We start from the raw sequence: 12635 nt of genomic DNA, 5'->3' as shown, positions 1-12635 counted from the left end.
ATTGAGCAGCCCCAGCTCAGGCTGCTCATGGGATGATGCGATAAGCGCTCACTTCCTAGAAGTGTAAGCATGTGTGTGTGTGTTGGTGCAGCCATGGATCAATGCAGGACTAATCATCCCACAGGGGCAAGTGTGAAGTCCAATCACGCTGTTCAAACAGCTTGCCCGACCTGACACACAAACACTTTGATGCCTGACTGATTACTGAATTACTTCTTGCCCTGTCCACCACTCACTGGCATTACATGCACTCCATATTATGCTCTACGGTACATTATTAATTTAACAAGAATCAAACATGCATCCAAGTGGTTTCATGTACATGATGCTAGAAGCCTTACAGATTGAGCAGTCTTCCTTTTCTCCAAAAGCTGTAATATTGTAACTTGAAGGCTTAAAGGTTGGTTTGCTTTTTTACTCATCCATAATGCAGCTGAATGTTTTTTTTCAACCATCACATCCCGTATTTACCAGTTCGACTTACCATATAATGACATTTTTAGTGGAAAAAAATTGAGGTTAGGAGCTGGCCTGATTTTGTAAAGTATACCCCCTACCCCCCCCATGTATTCCCAGTTCTGATTTACCAATTCATGATACACAACTAACTTATTTGCAGGATTCGAAGGTTTTACAATATAGCACATCGAAGATATTCAAAAATAAATGCAGTTTGGGAAGTTAAAATAAGGCTCAATGCTAATTGACAAACTATTGGCTGGCATTTTTAAAGCAATCAATTCAGAAGTGCCACTTATTGTCTTTGACACAGATTGGTTGTACCTCCAACAGCAAAGAAAACAATAGATGTTAGCTTCTGCAGTAATACTAAGTCTGGTCTCCACTGTATACTGAGGTATATTCAGTGTTTGAACTATAAAATAGGCAGTCATAAGTATTTTTAGAAAGGATTAAATAAACACAGATTATGGGCTTTTCACAGGTGGTTGTGGTCCCCATGAATACCAGGGGTTCGCTGTATTTTAGTTACATTTTAAATGTGCTTCACTGTTATTACAGCTGCAGGTCTTTTGGAGTATTTCTCTACCAGCTTTGCACATCTGTAGTCTTGATTTTCCCCGATTCGGTTTGGTGAAATAGCCCAGACGAAGATGGATTTGAGTAGATTAAATAGTGTTTAGTTGAAACCGGGGTTGTTTTTATTTTATTAAATAAGACCAAAATACTTTGAAATACATTGTGGTAACATGACAGATTTGGTTGTTTAATTCTGAAACTTTCATAGTTTTTCACACTAAAGGTTGGTTTTCTTTTACAATCTTACTTCTTAATTAGAAAAAGAAAACTAAATTTGGTGGAATACGAGCTTCATATTTTCTTGTTTTTAAAAATCAAATGAAGAAACGTGTGAAATCCTCCAGGCTACACATTTCTCTACAATATTCTTTCTGTGCCCACACACTCTATTGACAGTTTTGGATGGTAATGGCTGTTTAACTTCGAAGCTCAATCTTTTGTCGTCTCGTCCAAATGCATGTGTGTGTGCGTGTGTTGTGCACCCACGCATGCATGTCGTCATGACAAAAGCAGCTTTTATTGCATCAGTCTGGCTCTGTTGGAGGGGCGTCACAGGGTCACATCATAACTGAATTAGTCAAGGTTCAACAGGGCTGAAGAGCAGGTTGGGGAGGGGAGGAGGGGAGGTGCAGGAAGAGGTCCCAGTGGGTTAAAGACTGGGTGTGTGTGGTTGGCGCGACTGGATTCGGTCCATTCATGCTTGGCTGGACCTTGGTTATGCTAACAGGCTACAGTGATAATCTAGTTAGAGCTAGCGAAGCAGGGGCGCTGGGTATAGGTTCGATGGGGGTCAAGGTCGAAGGGTATGGGTGCTGCGTTGGATGGCAGGTGGTGGAAGCTGAATAGTGAAGTGGGGGTGCGGTGTCTGGGTGGAAAAGAGGCAGATGATGGGGCATGAGGGGACAGTGGGCACACGGTGAGGAGTGGCAAAAGGGCAGCTGTGTGTGTGGCTTCACCACGACTCACTGAGGTCAACAGATGGACTGAGGTGAACACAGAAGAGATACAAAAACAATCAGATAGCCTTTTATTAAATCAGAACCAGGCTTATCTAATCGTTTTTCCCTTTTCACTTGAGTTGATTTGCTCTTCAGCAACATCTATGAGAGCTGTGGTCATTGTTGTACGTCTGAAGTAGCAGAAATAATGGCAGCTCTGTTCATGTGAACTGAAGAACATCAAAGAACTACGCTGGAGCAGAATCCTGAACGTATTCAAGTGATGGACTTTATATCACCTGATATAAAGTCAGGTGATATAATCAGGACTTTATATCACCTGATATAAAGTCCAACACATATTTAAGAATCACTTCCAACCAAGGAACTACTTGGATTCCCTGAAAACTAAAGCTGTTGCCCCTGCAACTCTACACCGGATAGTCGGAAGGAAACAAACGGATGAAAAAGTAATTTGCAAAAGCTCAACTTTGGGAGATTCCCTAATGAGAATCTGGATGAGTCACTACCAGATAATAAATTAAATTTAGCTAGAGAAACGAAAAATTCAACTAATGACATGAGGAAATAGGTTTTACTTAGAGGTTTACAAAAAAAAAAACAAAGTGAGTGAAAGTCTACAATTCTACCAATGCAATTTAGTTTGATAAAAATCTAAAATTTGACACCTTTTTTGTCATGTTAACAGTGTAACAAAGCTTAGAGACGACATTTGAAAGTGTGGATAAGCCTGACGTGCTCGTGTTGCAAAGAAAAAGCAACACAAAAACAACGGCACGAGCAGCAAATTTCTGATTATGGCTCATTATGCATTAAAAAATGACTTCTGATCTCAGCGACATCAAAAGATATGGATGTGTGTGCAAAGAAAACACTCAGGTGGAAGACTGCAAAAAGCCTTTTGATGATGAAAGACAGAAAAACTCCTTAAAACAACCTCCAGGATGAATGTGTTAGCCAGGTTTTAATATAATAATAGGTTTTACTAGTTATTCAGACCTAAAATTTAATTAAATTAATTACCTTCCCAAACTTCTGCAGACATCATAGGAGTCCCAAATATGTTGCCATGTCTCTAACAGGAACTCAAACAGTAAGTTTTTTTCTCTCTCTCCAGAATTAGTGTTCTGTTATCATTACCACAGTAATTCTATAACTTTTCGTCAATTATATATAAGAATATCTACATTCACCAGTCACCTAATTAGGCACACCTGTTCAATTTCTAAGCAGCACTGTTCAATTAATGATGCTAATATTATGTCTCGGCAGCTAATTAGCATCTCAAAAGCTCAAATAATACCTGAACTATGACCCCAAATCCCAAAGTTGAAGAGGAAACTTCATGGATGCAGAAGGGGAGAAAATTCAAACATTCTCTTCTTCGATAATAGAGCAAGGATGTTCCCCCCCCGACTCCATTGTATTGTTATATGGCGAAAAATGCCTTGCTGATGTCAGAAGAGAATGTGTATGCTCGTTTCAAATGACAGAAAAATAACTCAAATAGAAACTCGTTACAACCAAACTATGTCAAACACCATCTCTGAAACCACAACACGTCAAATTGTGAAACAGACATGGACTGCTCTAATGACTCTTGATTTCAGCTGCAACATTCAGTTGGCTCTTAAAAATGAGATCCCTGGGCGCCGCTTGGCTCTGTGGTAGAACAGACTCACTGCATGGAGGCCACAGTCCTCAGTGCATTTGATTCCTGGCCTCGGGCCATTTACTGCATATTGTTCCCTTCTCTGTCTGATCTGATCTTCTTTCTGTCCAGCTACAAATTAAAAAAAAGCCTCTAGAGCCTAAGAAACCTTTAAAAACAAAATTTCCGTCAAAATTTGGGGCAAACAATATTTAAAGCATGAATTCATCCCTCTATCACCAAATATTATCAACTACTTAGTGTAATGTGGAATGCTGTTCCACAATCTCAATCTAGTAGAGAATGTTTGGGATGTGGGTCTACATCATAAATGTGCAACATTGAGTTTTGAGCCTTAGTGACAGCTTTTGCCACTAAGAACGCAAAAGGAGTCCAATTAGTACTAACAAGATGTGCCTAAAAAAGTGGCCAGTGAGTTTGAAGGGGGGAAAAAAATCACCAGGGTGTTAACATTTATCATATCTAAAAGTCAAATACATTAAACAGCATAGATTTGTGCAAAGTGGGGTTCTGTTGAGAGGTTATGATCAGTAAATAAATATCTTACGTTATCAGTCGATTAATTTTCAAATGAGCTGGGCAGAGACCAAAGCTAATTTCTACAGTCTTTAAGTTATTACACGTTGAAACAAATGTCAATGTTGTCACATTTGCTAAAGATCGGTATTGAAATAGCATTCTGTGCTCATCAAGCTTAAAAAATACATATATTTTTCCTTCAATTGACTTCCAAAGCTCTAAAAAATGGTATAGAATTCACTTCTATTCTCACCAGCTAACGCATAAAAACTGAACCTTGTTCTGTTTGTGCATCTCAGCTTCAGCAATGTGTGAAAGCAGGAGCAAACTAAGGAGGAAAAAAAAAGAAGCTGAGTGAGGATCATAGGAGAGAAGGCTGCGTCAACACTGCATCTGTTTTCACACACAATTGAGTTACAGGCAATAAATTCTCTCTTTTCACAGCTTGTACAGCTGAAATGTATTAAGTCACACACCCACACATGCACACACTTCACCAGGACACACTTTCTCACGTTCATACGACATCTGAAGGTGTCGATTGGGATTAGCTTTGGTTCTTTGGGTGTTTTTAAGAAAATGCGACGTACTGGCTTTGAGGACGGCCTCGTTAACCTCGATCTCCCCTCTGCTCAGATCCTCGTACTCCAGGTGGGGGAAGTACTGCATGGCTTCAGGACTTGCGCCGTCGCTGGAGTAGCCGTTGGAGATGGAGTCTCTGGGGCTTTCTGTACCGCTGCGCTGGTCATCATCGAACACGGCCACCAGCTGGAAGAGACACACACCATCAGGCCTCTGCTGTGAAGCTTACCGTTCGAGTTGGTGCAGGTTTCCCCAACTTGAATTTAAGACTTTTAAGACCAGTATGAATGGAATTTAAGACCCGTGTTGGGACACAAATGTACAACAGAAAACTATTGCAAAACAAAATGGTACTACTTGTGTGATTTATATGATTAACTATAGATATTGTTGCATTCTTACTAAAGACATTCATTGCACTTCCTTTTTCCCCATTTGTTATAATCTGTGGCTCCATTCTCTCTTGGTTCCATGATCTGATCCTTTTCCTTAATCTCATCCTTCTCAGCTGTATTTCCCTCTACTTTAATTCATCAATATTCAATTGACTGGAACTTGACCACCTTGTTTAAAATGTACTAGGCCTCAGACTTCAGAGTTATTGTTGCATTAAATGCGTCTTAGATCAGTGCAGTAGCAGCATTGAAAGTTTTCTGTGCATAGAATGTCCGTAGTGTTATGCAATTGTACGACGTAGCATTGTGGTTGCAAAATGAAGTGAGCCAATGGTGAAGACAAATGTTGTCCAGTCAACTGGTGATAAATTTGCTCTTAGCAGCTAGCTAACAGTAGCTTGAACCACCTGGAGTCACAAAACGTAAGGCTTTAATTTTAGATACATGAATTTAAGGCTTTAAGAATCCAGACATCCTGAGTTTACATTTATAAATGAATTAAATAAGGATCGGGATCTTGCCAACTAAAGAAGCTGGAAATGCACAGCCTGATAGCATCATCAAAGAGCCATAAACACAGTGAGACCTTCGTGTCATATATCTTGCCAGCAACAACAATGCAACCTGCCTCACTCTGCCAAATCTGCCAATGTGACAATATAAATGCGTGAGAAAAGCAAACAAAGCAGAATTCTCAGCTCATCTCCCTCCAGAAGAAGCTTCTGCAGAAAGTTAGTGAACAAAGAAGAAAATCTGACCAAAGATTCTGCAGATGGAGGAATTAACGTGTGCCGAGGTGTGTACCTATGAAATTAGCAGCCGAATGAGATCTGACATGAGAATGAGAAGCTGTCAAACACAATGACACGGCCGCCGCCGTGAGATGACTGGAAGAGATGGGATGGGCTGAGTGGAGCGGGGGGGGAAGGGCAGGAGAACGACAAACCGGCCTAATTGAGAGGGGGACACGATGGCAGGCCGAGGAAATGTTTGTGTGCGCTCACTGCGGCTACATGCTTTGATAAATGGGCGCGCGGCGGCGTGACGCTCTCATTAGCCAAGCCCGGCGACGGAAATGACCACTTAATGAAATGCAATAACCCAAATGGAACAAGGGATGAAAACGAAACAACAGATGAACTGAGCGCATCAACAGACCCTTTTCACATGACGTCACACAACTTCCATTCTGACTCGATGCAGTGCATCTTTATCTCTGGAGGATGTTTACGCATCCTCTGGAGCGTAAACATCAGCCACAAATACGATTTGAAAATATATCACGATTTGCAAGCAAATTTTCTTTGATAACAATCTAAACTGGACATGATATGTGTTTGACCATGAAGGTACGTGTTTTTGTCTTTTCTAGCTATTAGTTGTAGCTATAGTAATTTGTTAGCTCTCCCTCGTACTCTAACTTTTCAAAAGGCTCCTGTTTTATTTTTATAACTGCAGGCTGCGTTTTATTGCACTTCGCTTGTTGCCCAGATTAGAGGCACATTAAGCACGTTCCGATTTTTTGTTGTTTTTTTGCACGTTTTTTTTTTTCTTCGATCACACACGAGGAGCGATCGTTGTTATGCAAACTGCATTTGGGAGCAGATTTTTTGAGTTCCAAAAGGGAAAAAAAGACACTTCCCTGTCAAATCTTCAAAATAAAACCGACATCAAAAATCTGATTTCTTTATTACATTTCTTTGATGTAATAAAAGTAATGGAAGTTAAAGCACCATGAACAACAGAGTAGTCACGTGGTGCATCATTCCCTCCAGGACGAACTGAAGGGAAAATAAACATTTAATCATGAATGCTCATTATGTATACACTCAGTCATTTTGATAGTAGGCAAATATAGCTAATCTAGACACTTAAAGCCTGTGTTGCCTTCATTATAAGCCTTATCTAAGGCTATCTAACACTTAAATACGGCTGTTCTTAACCTTACCTTTCATTATATCCTTAAGGTAATGAGTATCCGTGAATTTTTCAGTTTTCAGAGGCAAAATTACCCCGGAAGTAAAGATACACTGCTTCAAGTCATAACGGCCCTTGTCTGATGTAACTGTGAAAAGGGTCTATTAACAAACTATGGCAGTCGTGTGTGTGTGTGTGTGTAAACGGTGGGCGCCATCCATCACGGCGCTATGCCACCTCCCACCTAAAACCTCTCGTGATTCAATATCCTCTCGACACCTGGCCAGCGCCGCACACTGAAGATTCGTCAGCTGTATTCATGTGTATACGCCAGAGATGAGGAATTGAGAGGCAGGCGGATGCAAAGGAGAGAGAATAACTGAGTGCCAGGAAAACAATCTGATTGTGCCAGTTGATGGATGCATCTTGAGCCTTCGCTCCTCTTTATCTGCCTTCCTCTTTCTCTGCTTATCTCGCTCCCTTCCCGAGCCTCCGTCTCCTTCTCCAAACTTACTGACGGCATCAATCAAACGAGGCGTCTCGAAGCGGCGGCGTGATGAGAGACGCAGCTGTGACCTTCCCGCAAAAGACGATTTGGTTGTTTTGAGCAGCAACTTATTTTAATGTGAGGGGGGGATGATCATCTGCTTTTTGCTAGCTTATGGTTTTATGGCTCACACAGGCAGGGAGCGGTGCTAATGTGGGCTACACTGCTGCTTTCACTCATCATTCAATCAAACGCTAAGTATTGACAAAATGATTCCTCTGCTGCGTCACTTCAAAGTCAAACTCCAGCAAAATGGACCAATTGTGCTGCTGCTGCAGCTCTGCCTTTATCTTGAACACAATTTTGAAATAAGACATGTAAAATTCACATATAGTGCTTTACAAAAGTATATGTATCCCTAGGAAGAAGGAAGAATATACATTCATGTTTGTGTATGTATATATATATTACCTGTTGGACCTATAAAAAAATGCCCAAAAGTAGCCCACTATATTCAAGCTCTAAAACATCTTTAATAAACTCCTACTGATATCTAATCCACTATTTAATTAAACCCTACATCAATCATTTTCTCACCAATGAACCGGAAAATTCCTCAAGGCTTCTTTACCAAATCTGAAAGTGTTGTTGTTATCGTTATTATTACGAATGTTTTATGTAAATTACAGACAAAGAATTTCCCAAGACCATAGTTTCTGTTCTTGGTGTTTTGTATAAAAAAATACCACCTGCTGAAAGTGAGTGATTTTCACTAAATCAGAAGAAAATGGGCTTTACATCAAACACAGAAATACATTTTCAAATGAAAGAAATGGAGCAAATTTCACAACAAGTGTTTAAATTGACACCCCAAACAGTGAGCTAGTGTAAAGCTTAAAATAAAGTCTTGATATTATTAAAATAGAAGTTTGCAGCACAAGTATGTCAATATTTTTTAGGATTTGGTCTCAAAATACACTAAAACTACATCAACTAACTTGATAACAGGATAACATTAAATTTGTTGAACTATTTTTCTTAATGGGTAGTAATACTAAATATATATTTTATTTTCTTCATGTGGCGCTTCTGAAAGAGCAAACAGGAAGTCCTTTCTTATCAGTGAACTCCAAACAAGCAAATGTCACATTAAGTTTAATTATTGTGATGATGTGCTTTTCACATAATGCAAACAATTTTACATATTTAAGGTAAAGCACATTCCACCAAAGTACTGATGAAGGTCTGGACTTCAAGAAAAATATTAAAATTTATATGTGAAATCTGTCAAGAAGGCATCAGGACAACTAAGACTGTATATATTTATTTTTCTGTCACTTTAAATTAAACAGCCTAAAAGAAAAACTTAAATTGATTGTTGTATTTATTTGAAGAAACATATTCCAAGTTGCCTTTTTAAAAAAAAAAAAAAAAAGTATGTAACTTATAAAGTAAGTGATTTACAGTTACATAAAAATCTAAATGATCATTTGTGTGAGGTACCACTAACCTGACACTCATAATTTTAGTTTTTGCAAACTAAAAGAAAAAAGATTAGAAAAGCCATCAAAACTGTGGCAATAATGATTAGAAATGAGACAATCTTCACTTTGTTAAACTCTTCATGTTTCAGCTTAAAGCCTAAAAAAAAAATACATGAAATACTTTTATTTTTCTTAGCTATGAAACATATGCTTATTATAGAAAGTTTTACTTTTGATTTCCCAAGTTCAAATATTTCACTCATTCATCAGTGCGTGTATGATCATAAAAAGGAGTGAAGGGATCTTGTTTCTTACTTATTGAAAACACAGGAAGGTTTGAAATTTCATCCTTTCAGCACGGCTTCTCTGTCCCTGTACAGAGAGCAACACCTTTCATGGTTCATGGTGTGTTTATTTAACACACACGGTTCTTTCAGTTCTTCCTGGCTGTGATTAGTATCCCCAGAAACAAATTGCCTTATTTTCCCCACTGTGTCCAATTGAGAGGGGGGAGACACTGATATGGACCCAGGCAGACTGTAGGTCTGCTGCAGCCGAATAATGTCGCCCCCTTGTCTCGTTTTCTCAAACAAACGCACCCCATGTCAAATACAAGCAGGTGAACCCTGTGTGTGGCAGGACTCAGCCGTGTTATGAACTGTTAGTCACGACAGTGTGTTTCTGTCATGTGATCAGGCTGGCTGCAAAGATCGTTTGTGTGCTGGACAGCCGCCAAGATTACAATAAAACACAAGAAAATCTCATTCAGAGGCACGCATGAAGCATAGATAGAGACAAAATGCCTCGGGAGGCAAAGTAAAGCGGAATATATGCAGCATCAAAAGGAAAGCAACTTAGATTAACATGCTGCTTAGTGAAACCGTTTTAGAAAAACAAAACTTTGCTATGGCTTCAGTTTTCAAGAGAAAACTCCAGAGGACACAAAAGGCCTGAGTAAAACAGGGCTCGAGATTTTAATAGACGTTCTGCTCACGTATTACACCTGATTATGGTCAAATGAATTTGTGCATCTCTAATGTATATAAATATTGTTTGCATTTATGCTGACAGATTAAAAATAAAAGCTTATAATCCCAAGTGACCTAAAAATCTTCTTGAATATCAAATATCTCTTCCATCCTTACAAAATCTGACTTTACATATCCAAGTAAAGAAACAAATATTCTTTGTTTACCATGGGATAAACTGTATTTTCCGAGGGTGACTTATCTAAGAGGCACACTGGTGTACACTTTATTTAACATATAAAATATCTGCTCTTAATGGATCTGAGTAAGAGCAGAGAGCCACAAACTCTGCAACTCACTATAAAACGCTTCAGACGAATGAAAAAAAAAAAAAGCACTTAAGAACAAAACTGAAATTGTACACACGTTGTTTCTGCATTTTCCTTTACAACGCCTATCTTCATGCAGCAATTTGGCAACAATAATTTTCCATCCTCGGGTGTTGCGCTTATCTAGGACACCAACAGCTTGCTGGCTGCCTGAGTCATGACCCTTTTATTCAGTGGAAGTAAAACCAAACAGGTCTTTATCCTTTCGCACAGACTCGCAAAACTAAAAGCTATTTTCTTACCACTACGACCAATATGACTAAATAACTTTGATTCTACGAGAGAAAAGTTATCGATGATTTTTCTAGTAGCTAGGAAATGAAACAATGCTGTTGTGTAACCCAGCTGAGTGGCTTTAAATATTGATTCACGTGCTCGGAATAAAAACACATGACTGAAATGCAGACAGACCTGCGTGGAGCCGACATGCAGGGTGGGATGTTTTCAAAAGAAACAACTGCTTTAGGTCGGATGTTTTGCACATGTGAAAGGAGGAACAGTGCCACCTTGTTTTAGCCAAACGCAACTGCATGCACTCGAGTCTCTTAACCTTTACATGAGCATCACACACATCCGGACGCACAAGCGAACATGCACACTTCCCTATTCCATCTGCCAGTACTAATCAACCCATTTTTCTTCTCCTCTCTCATCGGCATCCACCAGCACTGCGGAGTGTGTTTCTCGCTCTGTGTGTGTGTTTCTCTGCCCGGAGTCTATTGAGATGCTTTTTCGCCATTGTCATTTATCTTACGACTGCCTCCCCCCCTTCCCCTTCTGTTTTCTTCCTCTCACAATATTCTTCATTTCTTTCTTTGAACAAGAGATGCATAATTCAGAAGGACCGCGTCGCATTCTGGCAGGAAAAAAAATAATGGCAACCTAAACATCGCACAAGCGTTCCCATCCAAAACTACAGCGTTAAAAACCAGAGTGCAGAGAGCACCTTTTCAAATCTTAATCACACAGGACCCGTAACAGTACAAGGTCTGAGCTAAATCTTTCTCCAAATAGCTTGTAACTCTGCATTCGCGCATCTGGTGTCGTTTTTCGTTTTCCGAGCTCCAAGCTGCAGAGCTGTGAAACCTCCCGAAAGCCGAACGTGTTTGCAACAGCAGCACTTTCCCACTCGGCGGATGAATCAGATGCTGTTCAACACAATGTGTAGAGAATGTGTTTCTCCATGGATGCAGAGTGTGATGAATAGTGACAGTGTGAGTACAGAGAAGGGGTGAAGTGTCTGCACCGACAGTGAGAACATTTGGCTCTTAATATCTATGCCATTATAATAGAAACTGCAATGAGTAAAGAAAAGAGGAGCAGACGGGTATCTGCACTTTAAAAATCAACCTTTGGCTAATTGTAGAGCAGTGAAGGTGAGGCTGCAGGTTCTTGCCAAATTTCTACACCTACACTCTGATATGTCAAGGACATTTTTAGGTGGAAAAAAAATATTACAAGTTACAAAAGTTCAGTCAGTTTATATCGGTGGAGAATAAAATTGTTTTATGCAAATGTCAAGGATTCATATATCTACTCTGGCCAAATTAGATCACAATCTGTTTTTTCTCTGCTCTGAATATAAACCTCTTGTTAAGAGACTACCTGTTAGGAAAATAGAGGAAGCTGAAGAAGCCACACATGGTTGTTTCGAAGCAACAGATTGGATTGCTCTTTGCCAGCCACATAGAGAGGACATCGGTGCCATTGGGACCAATAAAGTATACCCTTACTGAAAATTTCTTCAAATTATTTTTAATATTTCCCCACTGTGGGACAATAAAGAATATTTCTATTCTACTCTAGAAAAGGATTATAGTGCACTTCCAGGGTATCTGGCTATATTTAAAAATAAAAAACAAAGAAATGGAATGAAAATTTTATTTTTATGTTGGCACATTCATAGCAAAAGTTACAGGCACACACCGCAAAGAGTGTCGCTCAACGAATAAGACTGTAATGTGCGTATTCTAAGAAACACCTCTTGGTTTTTCTATCATCAACATATAAATATTTTAAAGCTAAATTGTCTGGCTGTGTGTTTTGGCAGTATACTGCATTACTTTTGGTAAAGCGGAACAGGGTGTGTGTGTGTGTGTGTGTGTGTGTGTGTGTGTGTGTGTGTGTGTGTGTGTGTGTGTGTGTGTGTGTGTGTGTGTGTGTGTGTGTGTGTGTGGCACTACACACTCCAAAGGTATCTGAGTCCTAACATCTGCAGCATCAGT

At 39.5% G+C, this 12635-nt stretch overlaps 1 protein-coding gene across 1 annotated transcript in view; it reads right to left on the bottom strand.

Moving 5' to 3' along the window:
* Nucleotides 1-12635, bottom strand: part of pard3ba (par-3 family cell polarity regulator beta a) — a 126683-nt gene that overhangs the window by 97563 nt on the left and 16485 nt on the right. The window contains exon 3 of the mRNA XM_088013764.1: nucleotides 4779-4956. Within this exon, the coding sequence (XP_087869890.1) occupies nucleotides 4779-4956 (178 nt within the window). The remainder of the gene's footprint in view (nucleotides 1-4778; nucleotides 4957-12635) is intronic.

Source organism: Poecilia mexicana, unplaced genomic scaffold, assembly GCF_051168715.1.
Source record: "Poecilia mexicana isolate PSO_F unplaced genomic scaffold, ASM5116871v1 scaffold_2, whole genome shotgun sequence".
Taxonomy (NCBI): domain Eukaryota; kingdom Metazoa; phylum Chordata; class Actinopteri; order Cyprinodontiformes; family Poeciliidae; genus Poecilia; species Poecilia mexicana.
The sequence above is the reverse complement of the archived record's forward strand: the minus strand, read 5'-3'. Positions and strand labels throughout refer to the sequence as shown.